Source organism: Macaca thibetana, chromosome 8 (genome assembly GCF_024542745.1).
Source record: "Macaca thibetana thibetana isolate TM-01 chromosome 8, ASM2454274v1, whole genome shotgun sequence".
Lineage (NCBI taxonomy): Eukaryota > Metazoa > Chordata > Mammalia > Primates > Cercopithecidae > Macaca > Macaca thibetana.
The window spans coordinates 104,573,770-104,601,370 of NC_065585.1; the positions used below are offsets into that span (position 1 = coordinate 104,573,770).

The window sequence follows — 27,601 nt, forward strand, 5'->3', positions numbered from 1 at the left end:
ACCTTAAAATGGAATGATATAACACAAAACAATCAAACTGTGAAAGAGGCAATCACAGCAAAACATTATAAAATTAAAATTAAAAGCACCAGCCTGCAATGCTGTTGAAGGAGCCACATGGGTTGGACTGCTGGACTAGGTAATATGAAAGGTCCTAATTAGTCCCATTATTTCTAGGAAACTCTAATAAAGCATTCCCTTGTTGGAGCAGGGAAAGGATGTTAAACTAAATCCCTAGCAGGATTTACTTGTAGACTTGAATGGAACACTTCAATATGTACCTAATGAAAATTTTCACATAGTATCTGATTAAACATACAACCCAAAGCTTTAGAATAAAAGAAGGCTCGGATTTTAACAAGGTTTCCATTCTGTGTTTTCTATAACACACACACACACACAAACACACACACACACGCACACACACACACAGAGTCTAAAACATTCTAAAAATACACCATATCGACCTTTTACAGTCAACTTACAAATTCTCATATACCCAAAGTTACATTAAAGACATTTAATGGGTTGGGTGCAGCTGGCTCATGTCTGTAACCCCAGCACTTTGGGAGGCCAAGGTAGGAGGATCACTTGAGCCCAGGAGTTCCAGACCAGCCTGGGCAACATAGTGAAACCCCATCACTACTTAAAAAAAATTTTTTTAAGAAAATAAAATGTTAAAAAAAAATTTAATGGGTAAAAGTTAAAAGTCTATGTGTATATTCTCCCCATTCTTCCCTAATTTCCTTTTTAAATAATTTTTATTCCTCCTTGGATCTTTGAGTCAATTGATAATCAAGTTCATTGACAGACCAATTACATCACTTCCCTTTTGCAAAGATGACAAATAGCCAGGCCACTTCAGGCTCTCCCCTGGGCCTTTCCTGAACATGCAGGCCTAGACTAATGGCAACTCGTGCCCACGGTTCATTTGTTCAGCAGGTATAACCTTGCCACCTTTTCATTCTTAAAGCCATTATTCCAAATTAAACTCTGTATTTTTACTGAAATTGTCATAAGAATAGACATAGATTGACATTTTTTTCTGTACAAGATAGTAAATATGTTAGACTTTTGCCAGACATTTGGTCTCTGTTCCAAGTACTCAACCCAGATATTGTAGAGTGAAAGCAGCCACAGACAATACCTGAATGAATGAGAATGGCTGTATTCCAATAAAACTTTATGGGGATGACAGTGGTGGTTCAAACTTGAAATCCCAGCATTTTGGGAGGCGGGGGATCCTGTATCTACCAAAATACATATTTCATATATATATATACACATATATATACACACACACACACATATATATACACAAACTTGATGGGCCCTGAAATTTGAATTTCACATTATTTTCACATATCACCATTAAACCATCAAAAAATGTAAAACTCATTCTTCTGCTCGAGCGCCATGCAAAAAAACAGGGCAGGCAGGGCTTGGTCTATGAGCCACAGTTTGCTGATTCTGATCGAGACTACCAAAACTGTGTCAACAAACAACTTGGCATTCCCTCACAGGCCTGAGGCAGTAAATATCTGTGCATAGATCCCATTTATCTCTTTCCTTCTATTCTGGGGAAAATTCCAGAGAACTACAGTTTGTCTTTGAAATACCTAGGCATTTAATTAACACATCAAACTGCAGAGTTGTTCCAAGGGTGATGTGAGAGCTTCTACACTAATTAAGATTCTGTTTCTCAGAAAGAGGTAACAATCTGTAGATAAAGGTGTGTGTGTTTGGGGAAGGGGGGCTGTTGGTGAAGGAGAAACTCAAGGGGCAGAGGGCACCTACTGCAGTTTTTGAGACTAAAACAGCTACACAAAGCCAAAGCACCTAAGTCCTCCATAAACAAACACAAGCACATACAAAAGCCAGGCATGGTAGCTCATGCCTATAATCCCAGGACTTTGGAAGGGTGAGGCAGGAGAATCCCTTTAGGCCAGGAGTTGGAGATCAACCTAGGCAACATAGCAAGACCCTATCTCTACAAAAAAATTAAAAAATTAGCCAGGCATGGTAGTGTGTGCCTATAGTCCCAGCTACTCAGGAGGCTGAGGCAGGAGGATCACTTGAGCCGAGGAGTTGGAGGCTATAGTGAGCTATGGTCATACCACTGTACTCCAGTCTAGACAGAGATCCTGTCTGAAAACAAAACAAAACAGAGGATGAACTTGAGATTACACCTCCTCAAAAGCCCATGCCTAGGGGATGTTTCTTCACCAATATATTTCTCAGCAAAGAGAAAGAACACCACAATAGCAGCAGCGTTAAACACCTTTAGTGGGAGAAAACAGACAGATAGCAAATACAGACCAGCCCAAGCTTTACAGCTAACAGTCTGGTTATTTTCAGGAAATCTCTTTAGCTAGAGTTTTATTTTACCAGTAAGCCTAAAACTTGCTTCTATATGTGGCTTCAAAAAAAAATCTACAACCTTATCCACCACTTAACTTCCAGCATACAACTCTTAGAAAGAGTCATTATACAGTTTAGATACTGCAAGTTCCTAAAGCAGTTCCAGTATAAGAAAAGTCATTTCAAAATAGTCTTAGATGTTTCCCTGAGTTCAAAGAATTATACGGAAGTCAGCACAGGAGCCATGGGTATGGTATATGTAGCCCACACGTTTGAGGGCCATTATATACCAGGAAGCCAGAATCTTTTACATATTTCAACTCCAACTCCTAACTCCTCATAAATCATTCCTCCAGAATGATTTAGTCTTATATAATTTATAACTGCTGTCCAACTATGTCTTGGAACCACAAAAATATAAAAGACTATCTTTACTAGGAACAAAACAACCAATAATTTTGGGAGAAAGGAACTTATCCAGTCCCAGAAATTAAACTTCAATATGAAATGACTCTGCAGGGCTTTCTGCCCACTGAAATCCCCTCCAGTCAGACCTGTTCTGTGGCTGTCTTTGCACATTTTCTGTGTATGTGTGACAAGGCCATCAGCAGTACTCTGGACTAGCTCCGGATGTTGTACACAAGGACCCTGGAAGTCAGGGTACTACCAGGTTGATGAGCAATCATCCTATTGTTAAAAGACTCTAAACTGAAAGCCTTCATAATATGCAGGGTTGTTTCCTGGACTGGACACTCCTCCACCCCTACAATTACAGTCTGCATTCATGAACTACCCCACAGAGCTTTCCTGATCCATAAACATTTAAAAGTTTTCCTTTAGAGAGAATGAAAAAGAATGTGAGAGTCACTGGCACAGGAAGGACCAAACAATTGGGTCTCTGTGGTTTTGGGGGCCTAGGTCATCCAGGCCTCTATTCAACCGGCAAAGAATCTGGCGGGATGAATCAGTCTAGCAGCTGACAAAATGACGAGGAAGGACCGCCCAAGCTGACGGCAATTCAAAAAGGCTTTCAAACAGTTCCTTAACGTGTCTTAGGAGCTTTATTTAAATTTGATGGAAAGGCCACCAAATAGTTCTTTCAAGCTTCAAAATCTCCCTTCTGATCTGCCAATCTTTACAGAAGAAAAGGGAAGCTATGAGGAACAAGTGTTATCTTCATCACTGAGAGTGCTACACAGCTATGTGTCACACACAAATTCTCCAGTATATAAATTTGCCTATTCCCATGTTGTCCCTGCCTAGAACAATGGCAAAATGCAGCCCAGGGCAAGTTGAGGGTATTGCTGAATTCTCAGCAGGGTAAGCACAGCATGGAGCAATCAATTTAAAGCAAAACCAAACCAGTTTTTTGCTGATGTCATTTTACCAATAATTCCAGCTCCATCATGCAGTCTATTACCAGAGTAACTTGACTTCCCTAGGCAACCTATGAAGAAGTTGCTAAGCAATAAAAATACTTATTGGGGAGAGGAGAAAGTCACAATCAGTGCAAAATTTAGGTAGCTAGATAACTGAAAGCTGGCTCTGCCACTTCAGGGTGACAGCGTCAGATCCTGGAACAGAGAAACAACATAAAAAGGACTTCCATCCTAGAGTCCCTTCTCCACACAGCAGCCCAGGGAGCCTTTTACAAAAGAAGTCAAAGCACAATCCCTCTGCTCAAAGCCCTCCGTTGTGGGCTGAATTATGTCTATCAAAATGATATGTTAAAGTCCCAACTCCTAGTACCTATGAAAGTGACGTTATCTAGAAATAGTATCTTTGAAGATGTTACCAAGATAAGATGAGGTCAAACTGGATTAGGGTGGGCCCTAACTTTAACGACTGGTGTCCTCACAGGAAGGGCACGGGAAGACAGATACATAGGGAGAAGACAGCCATGTGTTGAGGCAGAGACGGGAGTTCTGCTGTCACAAGCCAAAGAACACAAAGGATTGCAGACACCCAGCAGAGGCTAGAAGAGGCAAGGACAGACTCTTCCGGGAGCCTTCAGAGGAGTAAGGCCCTGCCAACACCCTGACTTCAGACTTCTGGTTCTGATTTCAATTATCCAGGACTGTGAGAGAATAAATTTCTGTTATTGTAAGCCACTCAGTTACTCTGTTATGGCAGTCCTTGGAAATTCATATACCCTCCAGTGGCTTTCCACCTTACTCAGAAAGAACGCCAAATCCTCAATGCAGCAGCATCTGTACCTCCTCTGACCATGCTGACTTCAGCTCCTCCTGCCCTCTGAGTAGTCAGTCCACACTGACCTCCTGGCTGGTCCTCAAACTGTACCATGAACCCTCCACCTTAGGGCCTCACCTGCAGCAGGCTGGTGCTGTCAGACCTTTGCAGACGCCACTCCTTCTGCTGGAAGGGTTCCTACCTCAGGAACCTCCAAGGCCTGCTCCCTCAATCTGCCTTCAGGTCTCTGTTCAAGTAACCTAATCATGAATGCTCCCCCTAACTCCCCTTCACCTTTCCCTATCCCCATCCCATATTCCCTATTCTCTCTTCCCCTGCTTTATTTTTCTCCACAGTGCTTCACACAAGCTGACATAGATATTTCGCTTAACCCTTAACAGGTTCTGCCTCCATAATGTTAGCTCAAGAGAGTAGAACTTCACTGCTGAATCACAGTGCACTCTATTTAGTGAATAAGCATATGAATTATGTGGGGACAGGTGAAATTTTATTCCGAACTGGCTGTGTGACAAAAAAGGTTTCTACTAATTAAGTGAGACAGCGGAAGCTCCTGTAGATGGGCTCTGAGGGGCTGGGAGGGAACCCATGTGCCAGGTTTTCCCAAGTAGACTGAAGGGCTCTCACCACATCCCTGCATGGAAGTGGGTGAGGTGAGTGATTCTGAAACAGCCTCTTAAGAACTCTCCCTATCAAAAATTAAGACAAGTCTTACCTGTAATTTTTGTCTCCAGCCACACCCCAGTAGAAAGCAACTTAGCCTGAGAAATTTGTGAAGTCAAATATAAACATGATCTTCCTACTTCATTACCATACACATTTTTTTTAGGGGCTGAGGAGAAAGGCCTAGTAGGAATGTTAGATAATGATAATCTCATACTGCAAATGCACAAACTCTACTCGGAAGAGAAAGCCTCGATCACCACACGCCTAAAAATATATATGCCAGGAGGTTTCAAATAGCTATTTCTTGGTCAAACCCTCTTAAATGGTCCTAAATTTACACTTTTTTTCCTTCCTTCATTGATATTTTTCAAAACTTTAAAAACAAAACAGGCAGGAAAAATGCAAGTTTTTCTTTACCTTGGCTTTTGGCCCCAGGTCCTGCCAATCCCAGTGATGGATCACAGGACTCCTTGAAAGGTGATTGGATCGGGGTTTCAGCTTCAGGGGTCTCAAAATTACCTTCAGAATCCGAGCTGCCAAGGAGGAAAAATGAGGAATTACCACTTTCAACGGTATTTCCGACACCCTTTGAAATCTACATATTCACAAAGGCTAAAAGTCCAGCACGTTTGTCTAACTTCACAACCAACCGGTCCTCAGCAGGGTCTGACCTGCGGAGGCAACTGCGTTCTCTGAGCAGTGCCCTCCTTGGGTTTCTCAGGCTGGCATCCTGTCTCTTTCAAAGCTCCTCCATTCCCTGGAGCTTTTCTCCAGCACCATTTATTTTTGAGGTCATCCTTCCCTCAGACACCTGAAAAATGCGCATTTCCAACAGACTCCTTTTGTCACAAGAGCCCTTTCCCAGAGGCTTTAACAATTAATACTGGTCCCACCCCCGAGTTAGGCCGATGCTAGGCATTCCTCTTTGCTCGGTAGGCCTCTACCTGCTGGAACTCCCTGGGCCCGAGGCTAAGAATGCTGTCACCTGCCTTCCGCAATCACGCGGATGACAGCCCGGCAGAGACCACCATTTCCCAGCAGCTGCCAGGGGCCTGTCATCACGCGACCTTCTTCACCGCGGCCGCGTTTTGGGTACACGGTAGGGCCCCGGGAAGGGCCGGGGAGCGACTTCTTCCCCACGGTGGGGGGGCCCTAAGTTGCACTGGGTGAGATCAGTGACGCTGCTCCTGTGTGGAGGGGCAGGGGCTGGGGATCGAAGCTTAGAGAAAGTGACCGAGGCCAGCGGGGATGCGGAGACTGCAGATTCTGGGTTGGGTTCGGAAAGCTCCTAGCGAAACGGGGGCCAGAAAACACAGGGGAAGACAGAAGATCCCGAACTTTTGGACGCACACGGGGACCTGGCTCCGGGCGGGGACACGGCACCGCAGTGAGGACGGTTTCGCGGGTGGCGACCATACACACGCACACAGAGGGAGCCGCAGATGGATGGAGGCAAGCGCGTCTGCATTTCGGCGGGGACGCCCTGTACTTGCCTGAAACTCAAGGATTTGGTCTCGGCTTGCGAGTCTTCCTCCTCGGGGTCGCCCTCGGGCCCGCCGGCCTCGTCCTCGCCAGCGGCCCCGCCGCGTACCGCAGACCACGTCCATTTCGCCCACTGCACGGGAGACAGGATCTGCCACGGGCTGAACGCCATGAGCGTGGCTCCTCCGACTCCAGCTCCTAGGGGCAGGGGAAGGGGTGGGGAGAGCCTTTTTCCCTTTCAAAATGGAGGGAACCGGTGACAGGCGCCAGCAAGCGTTTCCAGCGGAGGCGCGGATGTGGTTAAACGAGTGCCGTCGGGGGCCCTGGTGGAGCGCTTCCTCCCGCCGGCGGCCGGGGCCGCGTCCTCCTCGGCCTACTCCTCACACGGTGCGGCCGCAGCGGGCCCCGCGCCGGGCTCCTCTCGCCGGGAAGACGCCCGTCCTGTGGCCTCCTCAGGCCCCCGGCCCGCAGCGCCCGGCGGCTAGACCTTGGCGGCTCCCGCTCCAGGCTCGCGGACTCCCGCCTCCCGGCCGGCGGGGCGCGCATCAGCTGCCGCCGGAGCCGCGCCCCAGAAGCCGCCCCCTCGGACCGTACTACTCGCGCGCGCGCGCGGGGGCGGCGGCGGCGCCGGGGCTTTGAAGTCGGCCGCGCGCCCGCCGGATCCCCCCGCCGCGGCGTCACGCTGGTCGCGCCCCGACTGAGAGCCGGGGCTTCCCGGCGGCGCCTGGGGAGACCCGGTCGCCCCCCAAAGCTCCGCCAGCGTCCGGAGCAGAGGAGGACGGTTTTCTGAGCCGGGGCACGCCGCGCTCTTCCTCTTTCCTTATTCTTTTTTTAAAATGTTTTAAACGTTTTCATCTTGCCACTGTGACTTCACGGCGATGGTGATAGTGGACCGCACACAAGTTAAGCCCCTTGTTACCAAAAAAACAAAATACAAAACTTCGCGGCCGCTGTGAACTGTTGTTTTCCCCTCCCTAACCCTGGCAGCGTGGGGGATTTCAGCCTGTTCATCTCCATCCCTGGCATTCCTGGGATTTGAAAATCCCTCGGCAAAGCCACAAGAGTGACCGAGGACTGGAATTTAAGATGCCCTCCCCGTCCCCAAACCGCACTCGGGGAGGCTTCCCAAGTGCCCAGGTCTTGTCTTAGGTAAGGGTGCTAAATTCCCTGTGAGGTTACAGCCTGATGGGTTTCCCATTCTCCATATTTATTTAAAATACAGATGGGTGACTCAATATGTTGCCCAGGCTGGTCTTGAACTCTTGGCCTCAAGCGATCCTCCCGCCTCTGCCTCCCAAAGTGCTAGGATTCCAGGCCTGACACCGCGCCTGACCCCATTCTCCTTTTTGAGATTTTCTTTTCATAACTTCTAAGTCTTTGATTTCTGACTTCTTTCGCTGCTTCAGTAACAAGCCAAGAGGCCTGGTGACAACTTTAGATTTGAAGGCAATGGGAAATAGCTGATGTTCTCCATTTCCCATGGAAGGATTTCATGTAGGGATTGTTCCTCTCAAAACCACCAATGCACCTTCTTCCAAGTGAATCGATTGCCTCAAACACCAGGCTTAATGATCCCCTTGCCTGGATCAGGTGTTTCGGGTGGTACTGTAATTTCTGAGTTGTGGTGCATCCGTGAGGTGCCTGCAGGTTCCCACAGAGACAGCAGCTCCAAAATGTGCACGTTGAAACTTGCAAGAGACTAACCGTTGCCTCTGAAAGCAGTTGGCATGTCTATTCATCGTGACTGTTTTACACATTTGATAACAAAAACAGGAGCAAAATACAAGATAAGACTTGGCAGGGTAGTTTTACCAAAACCGAAGGGCAGGAGTTAGACTGAAGTCTAGAGAAAAGAAAGGGATGGGGTGTCAGGATGCTTTCGAATTCATCCTGGCTTCTTCCCAGAAATAAACTGTCATGAGTTGTTCTAGCGACTATAAAGAAGTGAACTAGGCAGGAAGTCCATGTGAAGTATATCACACCACTTATCCAACTGTTGTAGTTTTAGGTTTATGCTCACCCAGTAAAACTTCAGGTTCTACGGTCCCCCAGGCTCTTGGATTTGACATAGGGTTCTGTTGCTAGGAAATAATACTACCCCAGCAAATTAGTAACTGGCATACACTAGGTCCTGTTCTTCCTCCTGAATAGTTCTCTCATCTTTTCATTCCTTTGCATCCCCGTGGTGACTGACATAGTTCTCGCACTCCCCATCTTTCATGATCTACTGTAAATAACTCCCACCTGGTTTTACCTCTGAAGGCTTTCTTGCCTGAGGTCACCCCTGCCTGGCTGATCAGTGACTCGTGCTCTAATCTTGCGGTTCCCATTCGCCTCTATGCCCATCCTTTTGTATTCCTAGCCACAGTCAGTGGAGAACTCGTTGTCGATCTTTAATATGCCCAAGAATCATCTGCCAGCCTTCTTAAAAAAAAAAAAAAATCCAAATTGCCAACAGGGTCTGGAAATCTGTGTGTTCACTGAGTGTCCTGGGGAACTATTATCACAGGGTAAATTTGGGAAACAGTGCCTAACTTGAACCAACTGCTTGCTGCTTCGGGAACAGTCTCCCTTTGCCTGCAGAGGGAGCTTTGCAGATTCCTGGAACACACCTCCTCCCCAACCCACCCCAACTTCCCAGGCTTCGGCTGCCCGAACATCCTTCAGCACTTAGCTCAGGTGTCTACAGGGGGAAGCAGGCTGATTATCCTTCCTTTCTATCATTTCTATACCCCAAACATCCATAAAGAACTATTCCTGTGGCCTTAGATCTGAAAGTGAAAGAGAGCATGCTTAACAGTTACATGGGGACTACAGGCATAAACCAGGAGTGTCTCCAGAAGACCAGGATGCAAGGCCATTCTACGCTTAGCACACTATATATAACGTATTTATTTACATATTTGTCCCACAAGCTTCTAAAGGAACTTTAGCCTGCTGTGGGACTTCCCCCAGAAATTCGGACAGAATCACACACCCAGGAAGTGTTCAACACATATGTAAGAAAAAACAAACATTCTAGTTTACAAATAGTCCTTGTGAGTTTGGCTAGGGTGACATAAATTCCTAAAGCCTGACTCCTCCTGGGGAAATCTAGTTTCTGGGTCACAAAATAACAGAACTCAGGACCAGTGATGGCCCCAGTAAGATTAAGCCTCACCTACGCAGCAATTTGCTTTTTTTTTTTTTTTTTTTGAGATGGAGTCTCACACTGCACCCAGGCTGGAGTGCAGTGGCGCAATCTCAGCTGACTGCAACCTCTGCCTCCTGGGTTCAAGCAATTCTCCCTGCCTCACCCCCCAAGTATCTGGGATTACTACCTGCCACCACGCCCAGCTGATTTTGTATTTTTCAGTAGAGACGGGGTTTCATCATATTGGCCAGGCTGGTCTTGAACTCCTGACCTCAGGTGATCCTCCCACTTTGGCCTCCCAAAGTGCTGGGATTAGAAATGCGAGCCACCACACCCGGCCTGCAGCAACTTCTTGACACCGGACAAGCAAATAAATGCCTAAGGTTTCTTAAAGTCACTCCTCTGCAAGTTCTTGAACTTAGTGTGAGCAGTGATGAATATGAGTCCATCAGCTGGACCGCTCCTTTCAGTGTGCTGCTCCTAGTCCTGGCTTCGTTCTTACCTGGCACAGGTTGCAAAGTCACAACTAGGAACACTGTAGCCCTGTCAGTGAAGACGCACCATTGCCAACAGGAGGCTGTGGCTACCCTATCTGCTTTTCTGCCCCTCCTCGGTCTAACCAGGCAAGGGCATGATGATGTCTAATCAAGACAACATTGCCAATAACAGCACCTGACCACATTCAAATATGTTAACATGACAGTCTTAACCTTGCAAGATCAGATGTTGACCTAATTATCCTTTACCTGTAGACTACAATCATCTATAGAATTATAATCTTCCCTCCACTACCCAAACACACCGAAATCAGGGATGTGTACAATGCATTTATACAGAAAATTATAAAGAGAAGCACCTTTCCAATTTTTTTAAAAGAGAGGCCTCAGAGTATGTCCATAGTTAATACTCTTTCGGGCTGGGAGCAGTGGCTCACACCTGCAGTCCACACTTTGGGAGGCCAAGGCAGGAGGATCACTTGAAGTCAGGAGTTCGAGACCAGCCTGGCCAACACAGTGAAACCCCATCTCTACTAAAAATATAAAAATTAGCCAGGTGTGGTGGTGGGTGCCTGTAATTCCAGCTACTCGGGGGGCTGAGGCAGGAGAATCATTTGAACTGGGGAGGCAGAGGTTGCAGTGAGCCGAGATCATGCCATTGCACTCCAGCCTGGGCAACAGAGTGAGACTCCATCTCAAAAAAAAAAAAAATACTCTTTCAGAGTTCCAGGAAGATTAACAAAGATCCAAACTGCATTCATTAAAGACTTAGCTGAGCCCCCCCACCTGGGGTCTGCTCAAAGACCCTTGCCTAGGCTTTGCTCTGGTGAACAACTCTTGTCATATCCACCCATTGATCTATTTTCTTCTGTATCACAAAAGAAAAGTTTGCTTTCCCCAGAAAGTATGCCATTCAACCTAGGTCACAGATCAAGCCTACAGCCGAACTGCCACACAGAAGAGTTACACTGTGTCAGCTTTCAGAGAAGCTGGGGGGATATACACACACACACACATATATATACATATAAATATAATATTTACACTACACTAGTGTAATTGAAGAGCCAGTTCTATGAGATTCTCTCATTTCCATCAAATATTCATGACTATATGTTTATTGACTTTATAAGAAAGTTCACTTTAGTTCTCTACTCTGTGATGTAAACGTATTAAAGAAGCAGTTGTTGAGTGCAAAAGATGTAAACAGAGTTAGGTCAGTCTGTTTATTCTAAGTGAAGAAAAATAATCCCAAAATTATCCCTAATTCTTCCCACCAACTACCACAAGTCCAAAGTTGAAAACAAGCAAACCAAAAGCAAACACAAAGCTCCACTTAAAGCAGTGAACTATCTTTAAATTTAGAAATACCTTCTATAGACATGTTTGGTCTTTCCTGCTAAAGAATACTATTGTATTTACAGAGCCTGTTAAACACGAATATCGTCTTGGAGGATTACTCTTACTGATTTAGCACATTTTGTTTCCTTCTGTTGAACTCAGATTCCTTTCGAGCAGATTAGGTGTTAAAAAAGAGGGCTGTCCAAGTCTAAGTCCAAGTCTGAGAGTTTTATACCTAGAGCTCAGACAAGAAAACCATCTGAAACTTCCGCTATGTTGTGTATAAATTTAAGATTCTAGTAAAGGACATTACTTCAAATTTGAGATATCTGCTTTACTACACTTACCTGTTTGTGGGGAGGGTGGAATTTAAGACTTGAATTAAAGAGGCTGAAGGAATTCAGGACATTTAAATAGAATAATATTCCTAGCCAGGCACAGTGGCTCACATCTGTAATCCCAACACTTTGGGAGGCCGAGGCGGGTGGATTACCTGAGGTCAGGAGTTCGAGACCAGCCTGGCCAACACGGTGAAACCCCGTCTCTACTAAAGATACAAAAATTAGCTGGGCATGTGGCACGCATCTGTCATCCTAGCTACTCAGAAGGCTGACACGAGAGAATCGCTCAAACCCAGGAGGCAGAAGTTGCAGTGACCCGAGATCGCGCCACTGCACTCCATCCTGGGGGTCAGAACAAGTCTCTGCCTCAAAAAAAAAAAAAAAAAAAAAGAAGAATATTTCTTCACCTACAGCCATTTTATTCCTTCTTCTCTTCTCTACCTCCAAAATAAAATAAATGTCCTAAACAATGCATCCTCATGGATTAGAAGAATATTAATCATATAGTCCAAATGTTTCAAGATCATCCTAATATAAAATATTCTACTCACTATCCTCATAAATATATTGTGAGTCTTCAGGAGACCACACATCTTCTTGTCACTAAGAAGTTACAAGGTAACAGATTGGGATGGTGGTTGGAAGGGGCAGTGAAAGGCAAAAGCAGATTCACTGGTAGGAGGATGTGGGGAGAAAATGTCCACCTAGAGGAAAAGAATAAAATCACAAAAAGCTTTCGAAAATAACTGTGACACCCACTCCACCTTAATTCCTTAGTCTAGGGATTTGGGGGGATTTCATTATAGTAACTCACATGTTTGTGACCAATAATCTTCCTGTATTTCTAGGAGATAAAAAGATGGGAAAATAAGTAGCCAACTCTGTGATATGATACACAGCATCCTGTAAACTCCAGCTTTTATCTCTTTAGAGTAAAAGTTTGATTACCGTATTTTGATCCTGAAACTCCAAGTTAGTAAAACACTATTGCTAAGATGGCAATACTACCCAGTTAACTTATAGGGCTAATTTGATTTCAATCAAAATTCCTAGGGGATTTTTCATAGAATTCATCAATAATCTTTAAAAGTTTATCTGGAAAAATAAACTGGTGAACATATTTTAGATTTTGTAAAAAAAAAAAAAAAACCCTACAACAACTAAGAGTTAAGAGTAGACTAGTCCTACAAGATATTGAGACACATTTATGCAAAAATAGCCAGATCTTTGTTCTGTAAAACAGAACAGAAAGCCCGGGAAAAGATCTTACAAGTTACAGGAATTTATTATATACCAAAAAAGATGGCTTGAACCTAGCAGGCGGAGGTTGCAGTGAGCCGAGATTGTGCCACTGCACTCCAGCCTGGGCAACAGAGCAAGACTCCACCTCAAAAAAAAAAAAAGAAGATGTTACAATATGTAAGGAGAAAGAAGATTTATGATTGGAGCATAGTTGGCTGGCAATGGGAAAAAAGATCAAGTTAAACCCTTACCTCAGAGCATATACCAGGATAAATTCCAGATGGATTAGATGGCTAAATAATAAAAATCGAACCGTGGGGAGAAAACAGTCTACAAGAAACAGAATCTGTCAGAGCTCTGTAGGAAGGGTGAGGATCCAACTTAGAAGTAATTAATGAAGTCAGACACAAAATAAAGATAGATTTGGCTACATTAAAAAAAATGAAGCTTCTGACTGTGTCCCTTCAAGTTAAAAGGCAAACAACAGGCCATGGAAAAACAAAGGCTGTTAGTATTGTTATTACCTAAGGAACTCGTGAAAACCAATAAGATCATTGAAGCCCCAAAAGAAAAGTGAACAATTATAACTGCTTACCATGTGTTAGACAGTACACTTTACATGAATCGTCTCATTTAATCGCCTCCACTTACTCTTACAGTCTCATGAGGAAAGTATTGTTATGGCCTTTTTGTTGTTGTTAACAAGTTAAGTTGGCTGCATTTTCACCTCTACAGCAGAGGCTGTTGATCTGGGCTTAGCAAGGAAGGGTTTCAGAAGGTCCTGGCCTCCCTGAAATTGTATGCAAAAAGTATGTGTGTGTGCATATTTGCATCAGTCTCTCCCTCTCCTCTTCCCCATATACAGTCAAGCTCCACTCCAGGAATAATGTTTTAGGTTGACTAAAGATTGATTTTCGAATCTGAAAGTGGAACTAATATAAGATTCTTCAGTACAAAGAAGTACTGGCCAAAGAAGCCCTTATATGGAAAATCCAGACCTGCCAGAAATTAGTATAGGAAAGAGCCAGTTTTGAAGACACCCAGAGGGTGGAAAAGGGTGGAGAGCAGGCCTAGCAGTGCTCACCACTCCAGGAAGGGTGTGCCCTTCTCCAGATGCCCAGTGGGAGCCCGTGGCATTGGGCAGCCTGTGGGTTCCATCTAAGTGACTATGTGGTGACCAAAGTGTGAAACGCTCATTTCAAGTAGGCATTTGCCAGTTGAGCCAAAGTACCATAAAAAAAAAAAAAAAAAAAAGAGCTTTTCAGCCAGGCATAGTGGCGTCTTCCTGTAATCCCAGCACCTTTGGAGGCTTAGGCAGGAGGATAACTTGAGCCCAGGACTTTGAGACCAGCCTAAGCAACATAGCAAAACCCCATCTCTGCAAAAAAATTAAAAAGTAGCCAGGCGTGGTGGTGTTCGCCTGTAGTCCCAGCTACTCTTGAGCCCAGGAGGATTGCTCGAGCCCAGAAGGTCAAGGCTGAAGTAAGCTGTGATTGTAGGATTGCACTCCAGATTGGGTGACAGAGTGAGACCTTGTCTCAAAAGAAAAGAAAAAAAAAAAAAACCCCAAGGACCCCTACTGATACAAATGAGAATCCTCAAAGGCACACAAAATTGGGCCAGAGCATAAAAGGCATACTTTATGTGGGAGGTGCAAAAGGATTAATTTTAACATCTCTTTCTTTGGGATGTTCTTTCGCTATACTTCCTTTTAGGGTGGTTTCTTCCAAGAAACTATGTTGATGAGGGAAATGACACCTAGGAGCCTCTCCCCATCTGGGAAAAAGTAGGAGGGCTCAGCAAAGAAAGGAGGCGTGAAACGGGTTGCCAAGGCCTGATTTTGTGAAGCAAGAAGCTTAAAAACTGGGGAAGCACTCTTTAAGAAAAGTGCTAAAGGACCCCATGAACCCAGTGCTAGGGCCACACTAGTATGAAGGGGCCCAAGCAAGTGAGGGGCCTGAAGCTTAGGCTTCCTCAGCTTCACGGTAAATTCAGCTCTGCCCAGAGAACAAAAGAGACCCCTGCCTGTAGCTCAGGAGTGGTTCAGCTGGCCTCAACTCAGTAAGAGAAATGTCCATTGATGGAGCGAGGGGGTCACACTGACCTCTATCTTCTTAGAGGAAACTAAAATATTTAACTGTTGAAAACTGGATAAAACTGTTAAAAGATATCTCCTACACAGATTGTGAAACATAACTCATGGCTCTGTTCCTTCTGTACCCATTGTAAACACACACACACGCACGCACGTGCACGCACGATTTTAATTATTAAGATAAAAAAGCGAAAGGCCAGGTGTGGTGGCTCATGACTGTAATCCCGACACTTTGGGAGATGAAGGCAGGAGGATCGCTTGAGCCCAGGAGTTTGAGACCAGCCTGGACCACGCAGTGAGATCCCATCTCTACACACATGCACACACACAAAGATAAAAAAGAAAAACTATAATGCTTCTTTAATATTGTGTGTCTATGCACCTCTACCCTTTGAATTTCCACAAGATCACTATGGTAGAACCTAATTCCCTCATCCCACATCCCGTATCCATCATTTCCTTATTTCTTCTGGTAAAAGAACCCTCTGAATTTTTGCTGAGCACATGGTCACACAGCAAGAGGCCACGTTTCCTTCTCTACACCTAGGTGTGGCCTTGTGACTCAGTTATGACCCATGGGATTTGAGCACAAGGGGTAAGTGCAAATTTGGGGCAGTGTCTTTTTTTCTCTTTTAGAGACAGAGTCTTGCTCTATTGTCCAGACTGAAATGCAGTAGTGTAATCATATCTCACTGTAGCCTTGAGCTCCTGGCTCTGGCAATCCTCCCACCTCAGCCTCTTGAGTAGCTGGAACTCCAGGTGCACACCGCCACATCCAGCTAATGTTGTTGTTGTTTGTTTGTTTGTTTGTTTTAGAAACAGGGTCTTGCTGTATTGCCAGGCAGGTCTCAAATTCCTGGGCTCAAGCGATTCTCACCCCTTGGCCTCCAGAAGCAGTATGATTACAGGCATGAGCCATTGTGCTTGGCCCCTGGGCCAATGTCTTTAAAAAGAAAAGTGCATGTGCAGTTTCTCCTGGTGGAAGAAGTTATGAACTGCATGTCACAACTTCTGCTGTGTGAGGACCATGCTCTGGACAGGATAGAGCCACAGAACAGACAGAATTCGCGCCAGGCTGACCGGGGAGCAGAGCAGCCTGCAGCCCTAGATTAACTGCTGCCTGAGGACTGTTCCATGAGAGAGAAAAGTCTTATCTTCTTTTTTTTTTTTTTTTTTTTTTTTTTTTTTTTTTTTTTTTGAGATGGAGTCTCACTCTGTTGCTGAGGCTGGAGTGCAGTGGTGCAATCTCAGCTCACTGCAACCTCCAGGTTCAAGCGATTCTCCTGCCTCAGCCTCCCGAGTAGCTGGCATCACAGGCATGTGCCACCATGCCGGGCTAATTTTTGTATTTTTAGTAGAAATGGGGTTTCACCATGTTGGCCAGGCTGGTCTCGAACTCCTGATCTCAAGTGATCTGCCTGCCTCAGCCTCCCAAAGTGCTGGAATTACAGGCATGAGCCACCGTGCCCAGCCTAAAAGTCTATCTTCTTTACAGGACTGTGTCACTGGGTCCCTTTGTAATGGTAGCCTCACCTCTGCCCTCACATTACAACCTCCTCTGAGGGATTTCAGCATCTAAGCTTCCTTAGATGAAGGTACAGGAAGAACCTGCCTTAAATTTCATTCTACATTCTTCTGAACAGGATTACATTAAATTCCCTTCAAAGATTGATGTATTTTTAAAAATGATAAATTTACACAGGTTGAGCATCCCTAATACAACAATCTAAAATCTGAAATGCTTCAGAATCCAAAACATTTTGCTTGTCAACATGACACCACAGTGGAAAATTCCACACCTAACTTTATGTGACCAGTCAAAACACAGTCAAAACTTTGTTTCATGCACAAAATTATTACAACTGTTGTTTAAAATTACCTTCAGGCTATGTGTAGAAGCTGTATATGAAACATAATGAATCTCATGTTTTGACTTGGGTCCTATCCCCAAGCTATCTCATTATGTATATGCAAATATTCCAAAATCTGAAATCTGAAATACTTCTGGTCCTAAGCATTTTGGATAAGGAACACTCTACCTGTATCAGGGCAGAAAATTCCCGAATCACAAGACTCAAGCCTGCCCCATGGAGGATGTCCTAATTATCCTAAAAACAGGACTGAGACTACCCTTCCTTCTGCCGTAATGAGTTGAGCTATGATACTGACTTTCTAGAATTAGGCAGTTTCATTTTTAAAGATGACTGATGTGGACAAAAACGTTGAAGAGGGAGGAAGTCAATAGTTAGATTCCACAAAGGCCAAGTAGAATGTGATTTACATATTGATGAAGGTTATTATCTTCTTTGGGAAGATTTCCTTGAAATAATATGATTGTATAACTCCAATATTTGCCCAACTTTAAGGATAAACAATAAAAATAATAAATAATAACTGACCCAAATCCTATAAGTGAATTAATCACTGTTCTTTGGCTTGAACACTAACTGGTGCTAGTGACAGTTTCTAGCGCACACACACAATTTTTTTAGAGATTGTTTTCTTATGAGTTCAATTAGTCAAGTTATTTTGTTGTATTATTTTATAGAACTATGACAAGCAAGAGCAAGGTTATCCTCACCGGTCTTCCCTGTACCTCATCATGTACGATATAGGAATATCATATGTGTTTTCTGTTTCCTTTGGCCAAGGCATAGACACTGAGGAGAATATATTTGTTTTACATTATTTTCTGAACAAATGATAAATCACTGCTACAGACTGAATGTTTATATCCCCCCCAAATTCATAGGCTAAAACCTAATCTCCAATGTGAGAATATTAAGAAGTGGGGCCTTTGGGAGGTGATTAGGTCATGAGGGTTCTTCCTGGGGTCAGCGCCCTTACAAAAGAGACCCTAGACAGCTCCCTCTTCCTCCTTCTGCCAAATGAGGACACAGGGGGAAGACACCCAGGCGGTCAGCCCTCACCAGACGTGGAATCTGCTGGTCCCTTAATCATGGGCCCTCTTCCATCCTCCAGAACTTCCAGAAATAAATGACTGTGGTTTATAAACCACCCAGGCAATGGTATCCTTATAGCAGCCTCAACAGACTAAGATAATCACTGACTTGTAAGCATCCATCTCAGATCTCATAGAACCACAGGAATTTTTAGCTGGAAAGGACCTTTGCCAAAGATCACTGGGTCCAATATCCTTCTTTTTGGAAGGAGGTTTACTCAGGCACCAAAGTTTGCACAACTAGGACTCAAAACCCTTGCAAGGAAGGTACGAATTCTGGAGTTTCCCCCTAACCCCAAAATATATGCCCACTTGGTATGTATAATAGAGATATGACTTCTCCCCAAAATTCACCTCATTTTAAAAGGCAATGTAAATTATTTTATAAAGCAAATACATACAAATAATCTTGTACTTTGTTTTAAAAGTTATTTTGTTTTTGTTTTTTTTTGAGACGGAGTCACGCTGTGTCGCCCAGGCTGGAGTGCAGTGGTGCGATCTCAACTCACTGCAACCTCTGCCTCTGGGGTTCAAGCGATTCTCCTGCCTCAGCCTCCCGAATAGCTGGGGTTATAGGCATGTGCCACCATGCCCGGCTAATTTTTGTATTTTTAGTAGATATGGGGTTTCACCATGTTGGCCAGGCTGGCCTTGAACTCCTGACCTCGTGATCCGCCCACCTCAGCCTCCCAAAGTGCTGGGATTACAGGTGTGAGCCACCATGGCTGGCCTTTAAAAATATTTTTACAGCCTAAGCAACATAGTGAGACCCCATCCCTTCAAAAACAAAAACAAAAACAAATTAGCCTGGTGTGGCAACGCACACCTGTAGTCCTAGCTACTTGGGAGGCCGAGATGGGAGGATCATTTGAGCCCAGGAGTTCAAGGTTGCAGTGAGCTGTGATGCTACCACTGCACTTCAGCCTGGGCTGTAGAGTGAGACCCTGTCTCAAAACAACAATAAAAAACGTATTTTTAAATACCTTTACTGTTTAAGGCAAAATAATACATATGTACATTCATTCATTCATTCATTACACAAATTTGACAAATGACCAAGCTTTGCCAGCCTCTGCTGAACACTGTGTTGAACAAAAGAGACCCAGTTCCTGCCCTCATAGAACTTGCATATGAGTGAGCTTAGTAAGCAAACAAATCAATATGTAATATATAAGTTGTCACGTATGAAATATAAAAATTGCAGGGGGCTCTGAGAATGGCTAGTGGAGGGCATCGGTGGAGATGTCAAGGGAGGTTGCTCTGAGGAAGTGACAGGCTGAAGCCTCAGGGATAGGCAGAAGCTGCCTGGGTGAAATGTAGGGTAACAGCGTCCCCTCCTCAAGACACTAAGGACAGAAGCAGCCTCCAGTTTCAAGCAAGCGTGGCTGAAGAGCAGCTGCTGGAGGGAGGAGAGGGGCTTAGGCTGGTGAAGCGGGAGAGGCACAAGGCATGACAGCCTAGAAGACCATGTTAAGGATCCTTGTCTCTGAAAAAGTGAATTTTTGACAACACAGGCAGTTCAAAGAAGAAAAAAACTTGCCCATAGTATTGTCTTTCATAAATAGCCACTGTTAAAATGTTGGTGAGCAATATACCCTTTTTTCCCTCTTTTTCAAAGTACTTTTTACATCTGGAATTGAAATATTTATATTTTTCTATTAATACTTATCATCTGTCTTTCCCTACTAGACGTAAGCTCCATGAACACAAAGTACCTTACCTGTCTTGTTTCTTCTGCTTAATATTTGATGGCTGAATAAAGATTGCAAATCTCTCTCTTACATACACACAAGCATGTACTTATTTGGACAAATGGAACAACAGATAGATAGATGAAGAGATAGATACTTTTACACAAATAGTGAATAAGTACTCACCTCTAGCAAAAGACAATATGCATATTTAAATATTTATTGATTTTATTAATATTTACTGGTATACACATTAATATTTATTTAATTAATAGAAATATTAATATGTAAATATAAAATATTTTTATATTATATTAATATTTTAATTTATTTGATATGCATATTAACATTTATGTTAATGTTTAAAATAATGAATTTTTTTTTTTTTGAGACGGAGTTCCATTCTTTCGCCCAGGCTAGAGTGCAGTGGAGCAATCTCGGCTCATCACAACTCCACCTTCCGATTTCAAGCAATTCTCCTGCCTCAGTCTCCCAAGTAGCTAGAATTACAGGTGCCCGCCACCACGCCAGGCTAATTTTTGTATATTTAATAGAGATGGGGTTTCACCATGTTGGTCAGGCTGGTCTCGAACTCCTGACCTCATGATCCGCCTGCCTCGGCCTCCCAAAGTGCTGGGATTACAGGCATGAGCCACCACACCCGGCCTACTATTTATTAATTTAAGTATACATTTTGTCTTTTGCTAGAGGTGAGTACTTATTCAGGTTAAGTATTAATACAACAATAAACCTTAATTATTAAACCTTAATATTATAAACCTTAATACAAACCTTAATCAATAGAGGTGAGTACTTTATGTATGTTCAAATATTTATTAATTTTATTAGTATTTATTTATATTAATACATAAATATGTATTAATATTTAATGTTCACAATATCAATTTATTGTTTCTCTTATTAAGGAACAGTAATATTTAAATCAGTATGTTAATTTATACGAACATTATTAATATTTATTAACATTTAAATTAACAAATTAATATTTATTGATATAACTATACATATTATCTTTTGCTAAAGGTGAGTACTTATTCATTATGCTGCTTGTTTTCTTCATAAGGTTCTGCTCTCCATGGAGGAAGAGGAAACCAGGATGTGCAGCCAAGTCCCGTCCTGACCCCTCACTGGGATCTGCCTCTCTGCAGAACCCACGTGTGCCTCCTTCTCTTCACTGCATAACATGCCTTTGAGTGTCTGTACAGAATTTGCCTGACTTGCTCCCCATGGAGGGATATTTAATGGGTTTGCTGTTCCTCATTATAAATGAAACTGTGATGAGCAACCCCATGCATATGCATCTTTTCACACACTTATCATTTCTTAGAGTAAAATCCTAGAAGTGGGATTGTAGTGTCAAAACAAGCACATTTTATATTTTGATACATATAGCCAAACTGCCCTCTGGAAAGGCTGTACTCATTCACATTTGTAAACACAGTGTATGAGATAGCCTTTCCCCTAAACCTTAATCAATACTGAGTTCATTCAATCTTTTAAAACTGTCAAATAGGTGAAATGATAAGCCACCACCAATGATTGCTGGTCTTATTTGAACATGTTTATTTCTGAAGTTTGAATGTGTTTTAATGGATTTATTGAAGGATTGCCTGCCTGCCTTCCTTCCTTCCTTCCTTTCTTCCTTCCTTCCTTCCTTCCTTCCTTCCTTCCTTCCTTCCTTCCTTCCTTCCTTCCTTCCTTCCCTCCCTCCCTCCCTCCTTCCTTCCTTCTTTCCTTCCTCTCTCTTTCTTTCCTTCTGTCTTTCATAAAATGGAGTGTTTAAGTCTTTTGCCTTAAACAGCAGTACTCAATGTGTGGCCCCTGGGCCAGCAACATCAGCATCACCTGGGAATACCTTAGAAATGCAAATTCTATAGCCAGGCATGGTGGCGTGTGATTGTAGTCCTCGCTACTTGGGAGGGAGGCCGAGTTGGGAGGCTCACTTGAGCCCAGGAGTTGGAGGCTGCAGTGAGCTGTGATTGCACCACTGTACTACAGCCCGTGCAACAGAGCAAGGCCCTGTCTCAAAAATAAATAAAGTAAATAAAATAGAAATGCACATTCTTGAGCTCCACCTCTACTGCATGAGAAACTTGGGGTGGGCCTGGCCATCTGTGTTATAAGAAGGCCTCTAGGTGACGCCCATGAGCACTTATGTTTTCTTTCTCAGTCATGCTGTACACCCTCCCTCTCTTACACAGAAACCTGTCTCCAACATCCAAACTGGAGACAAAAAGCTTTTGATCAGCAGCAAGTTCAATTATTTCCTCCTCCAAATGGTACTTATGGACTGAACATTATTTTTTATTCCCTTTTGTCCACAATATCCTGAAACCCCTTAACAAACCTCGGAAGTGTATGGTGTCATGAGCGCCAAACTCACAGCCAAATCATAGCTGGAAGAGGGATTTTCTGTCCTTGTCTGCCTCCTGTCACCCCCCCCATCTTCCATCCACAATCCACATTTTCTCTGAAACTCTAGGGGCCTGCGGTTTGGAGATCCTGACTCCATCCCCCACTCCAACGCAGGGTTGGGCAAGTGACTCAGGCCTGACTAAAGAGCATCTCCGACCCCTGTCTCTCCCCGTCTCTTTCCCAATACAGCACTTGGTTTAGCAAAGGGCACAAGACCCAAGCCCATCTAATTCATGTCTCCTGACAACCTCGCCAAACCTTTTCAATGAACCAGCAAGGCGGGCATTTCCATCAGTCCCCGGCCTCTTGGTTCAATAATCCCCTTTATGTAAGATGCTGTGTAAGCCTTATGCTGACAACTGGTAGAGGCATTCCCTGGGCTGGTGGGTGCCAGGAATGGATATGTGAGACCGTGAGGCAACATTCCTCAGCCTGGTTCCGCGGCTCCTGGCCCATCTGTTTGGCAAAAAGCTGCTGAGAGATTCCCAGAATTCACTCTCCCTCCACAACACCATCAAGGGCCACATTAAAAGAGTTCCCCCGACTCTCAGGGATACAGAGGAGACTCCTGGTGCCGGAGTCCTTTTCTTCTCCCATAAGAAAGAAGCTGGCTTTTTTTCTTCCCCAAATAAGATATTCAGAATAATTTTGTCTCCAGACAGCCACATTAATTAAAGTCAGTCATTCAAAGGGATCTATCGCGCGACTCTCAGCAAGAGCAGGGCACTCCAAGGGCACTGCTCCTCTCTGAGTGTGACATACAAAGCAGGCGCGGCGCAGACCGCAGCCTGCGAGGAACTGATTCTTTCACAGATCTCAAGCCTCTGGTGATGAAAGTGGAAGAGCTCAACTAGGACCAAAAAAGGAGAGAACATGATTCAGCTCCCAAGAGGGTTTCCGAATGTGCGAAGGGGGAGAGCGCGGCAGAGGGGGCCTGGGAGGGAAAACCCGTGGGTGGCACCGGGACCGAAATCCACACTCCCCTCCAGATTGTTCAGAAGGCAGGAAATGTACCGCCCCTAGGGAGATGTCTGCATGCTGCTAAACAATGCGGCATCAAAACCCCTCTCTGCTTCATAAAGGGCGTGAGAAATCGTGGACGTGACACCGTCAGCTAGAGTGACACCACAGGGCCTGAAGAGGGCTCTTAGCTCAGCAGGGAAGCCACGGGCTCCCGACCTCTGTGGCCAAACCTGCGCTGCTGCGTGAGGAAGGATGGGGGAGAGCCAGAGCCGGCAGCGCAGGGAGCATTCGTGTTCACACTCACACACACGCCACGCCACACAGGGTCTCATGTATACACACATACCACTCGCATGCACAGTCACACACGCACCTCCCCAGCAGTCTCACACATCACACACCCCCATCCATACCCAGTCACACACACACACACCACACACACAGTCACACACACCACACAATCACACACACCACACACCCTCACCCGTACCCAGTCTCACACACACACATTACATAGTCACACGCACCACACCCCGATCCATACAGCCTCACATACATACATGCACCACACACAGTTACACACACCACACCCCCAACCCATACACAGTCTCACATACACATACACACAACACACACAAACACACACCACTCACCCTCACCCATACCCAGTCTCACACACACCACACAGTCACACACACCAAACATCCTCACCCATACCGTCTCACACACACACCACACACACACACCACACACCCTCACCCATACCCAGTCTCACACACACACCACACACACACACCAAACATCCTCACCCATACCCAGTCTCACACACACACACCACACACACAGTCACACACACCACACACCCTCACCCATACCCACTCTCACACACACAACCCCCCACATAGTCACACACACCACATTCCTGACCCATACAGCCTCACATACATATACACACACCACGCACAGTCATACACACACCACACCCCCAACCCATACCCAGTCTCACATACACATACACACAACACACACAAACACACACCGCTCACCCTCACCCACACCCAGTCTCACACACACACACCACACAGTCACACACACCAAACATCCTCACCCATACCCAGTCTCACACACACACCACATACACAGTCACACACACCAAACATCCTCACCCATACCCACTCTCACACACACACACACACCACACACACAATCACACACACCACACACCCTCACCCATACCCAGTCTCACACACACACCACACAGTCACACACACCAAACATCCTCACCCATACCCAGTCTCACACACACACCACATATACAGTCACACACACCACACACCCTCACCCATACCCATTCTCTCACACACACACCCCCCCACATAGTCACACACACCACATTCCTGACCCCTACAGCCTCACATACATATACACACACCACACACAGTTACCACACCCCCAACCCATACACAGTCTCACATACACACACACCACATACACAGCCACACACCACTCACCCTCACCCATACCCAGTCTCACACACACACACCACACACAGTCACACACACACCACACACCCACCTCATCCAGTCTCATACACATACACACACCACACACATAATCACATACCACACACCCCCACCCATGCAGTATCACATACACCATACACCTAGTTACACACATACCACACACATCCCCCACCCATACAGTCTTACATACACATATACACACTACACATGTAGTCACACATGCCACACCCCCAACCCATACACAGTCTCATACACATACACACACCACACAGTCACACACACCACATACCCCCATCCATACACAAGTCTCATATACACACACACCACACACCTAGTCACACATATACCACACACATCCCCATCCAGTCTCACACACATGCACACCACACAGTCACACACACCTCCCCCACAACAGTCTCACACACACACCATATACCTCCACCTCCACAGTCTCATATACACACACCACAGTCTCACACACACCACACATATCACACACCCCCACCCCCACAGTCTCATGTACACATATACACCCCACACACATAGTCACACACACCACACACAGTCACACACACACCTCCCCTGACAGTCTGACATACACAGTCTCACACACACCACACATCCCCACCCACACATTGAGTCTCCTGTATACATACAACCACACACACCACACCTCCCCCGCACTCTCATATAAGCCCACAGTCACACCCACACCTCCCACACACAGTTTCACATATATATGGTGACACACACATATTGCACATATACCCCTTAAGGTTTCTCTGTGTCTGACACACACACACACTCAAGCACTTCAGTCCTAACACACGGCTTCTTGCTCAGCCCCTGGACCATTCTTCCAGGGGTATGGAATCAGTCAAACAAGCACACAATTATCAAGGATGGAGGAGGACAAAATTGAACTTTTGACACTCCCGTTCCTTCTGCTGTGCAGCTTCACCAGCCAGGAGCCGTAGCAGCCACCAGAGGGCACCAGAACGTTCCAACACACCGTCCATCAACACACTTGTATGTGAAGAGAATTTCTTCAACATTTGTATTTCTATAAATACAAAAAGTCACAATGAGTCCCCTCTGCATCCAATGCAGGGTGTTTATACTGCAGTTTAACCAGTGGATACAAATGAACAAGCACTGAACGACTGCAGAAGGGAGACTCCCAACTTCTCAGAAGCTACAGAAAGTTCTCTGTGAATCACAGGATTTGAAGACACACCCCTGAGAGGGAGGATCCCGGCCAGCAGAAGGAATGAGGTGTCAAAAGGTCAATTTTGTCTCCTTTCGCTTCCCTTCCTTTCCCTCCCCTCTTCTCCCCTCCAAGACAGGATCTCACTCTGTCACCCAGGCTGGAGTGCAGTGGCACAATCTCAGCTCACTGCAGCCTCGAGTTCCTGGGCTCAAGAGATCCTCCCGCCTCAGCCTCCTGAGTAGCTGGGACCACAGGTGCCGACAACACACCCGACTAATTTTTTTAAAAAATTACTTGTACAGATAGAGTCTTGCTATGTTGCCCAGACTGATCCCAAACTCTTGGGCTCAAGTGGTCCTACCACCTCAGCCTCCCAAAGTGTTGGGATTACAGGCGTGAGCCACCGTGCCCGGCCCCTAATCTATTTTCTTTTCTCCTACGTGTACTATAAATCAGTATCTGAATGGCCCTGTCATTTTATCCCACCCAGCAGAGGAGTTGGCTGAAGAATCTCTTGCTCCCCACCAAGCCAATCCAAGCCAAAAACTTAGTGGATGGTGGCTGGCGCCCCCTGGTGGGAGAACAGAGCCCTCCACGGGGCAAGAAGCAGGAAGGAGATGGAAAAGAGGTGAAAGCAGCCCACTCTAGACTTTACTCTCTCTGTCTCTCTTCTCTAGACTCTACTCTCCCTGTCTCTCTTCTTCCCCCTTATTGCCAGGTATTCCTGAAATGTGCGCACATCTCTTGGTTCTAGTCTTGTCCTCAAGAGAACCTGCCATTCTCTGCTTTGGGTATCAACTGTGAAGGGCCCAGGTTATAAGGACTTGACCTGTGTTCCCAAGTGCTGTTACTATGGCCCATGGGGCACTTATTAGGAATCACGGCTTCACACACATCTGCCCGGAAATGCCACCGCCTGAATATCATTCGGTAATCAAGGGGTTCGACGGCCTTCTGAGGCCAATGGATACACAGGTGTGAAAAGGCAAAGGAAGTATCAGTCATCTTCCTACCTTCATATCTTGCCCAAGCTTTCCTAGTTTTGTTTTCTCAAACCCCTATTTAAGAAAAATTTTGATGTAGCCATAGAAACATAACATTTTGCCGTTGTTAGGAAAGCAAGACTCATAGACAAAAATACTTCAGCAAAGAAACCCAGGAGAGGTCTTCTTTCGGTTCTGTGTAAAAGCAATACAGGATTTCTCTATAGCTCTTTAGCTATAGAATGAGCTGGACAATGTTTTCTTAAACATTTGCTTCCCTGAAACTATCTTATCAGTAGGAAATAGCCATAAAAACTCCTTTTCTAGTAGATAAACAGAAGCCTCTACTGGTTAATGAGTTGCCTGGGTGGCAGAAACACTCTGGAATTGACTGGTAATTTGTGTTCTCTGCTTCAGCCGGGTTCATCAGGACTGAAACCTAGCTCTGTGGCCTTAGTTTCTCAACT

The 27,601-nt window shown here is 45.0% G+C and overlaps 1 protein-coding gene across 22 annotated transcripts in view; it reads right to left on the reverse strand.

The window, feature by feature from the left end:
- TACC1 (transforming acidic coiled-coil containing protein 1) overlaps window positions 1-27,601 on the reverse strand; it is a 125,774-nt gene that overhangs the window by 57,921 nt on the left and 40,252 nt on the right. For 10 of the 22 annotated variants that reach the window (XM_050801286.1, XM_050801281.1, XM_050801279.1 and 7 more), the window contains 2 exons: window positions 6,729-6,915; window positions 5,653-5,768 (listed from right to left, as the gene is read on the reverse strand). The exons of 1 other annotated variant lie outside the window; for it this stretch is intronic. In XM_050801286.1, coding sequence (XP_050657243.1) covers window positions 5,653-5,768; window positions 6,729-6,915 — 303 coding nt within the window. The remainder of the gene's footprint in view (window positions 1-5,652; window positions 5,769-6,728; window positions 6,916-27,601) is intronic. 11 more of the 22 variants (XM_050801292.1, XM_050801298.1, XM_050801295.1 and 8 more) reach the window with 2 other exon arrangements.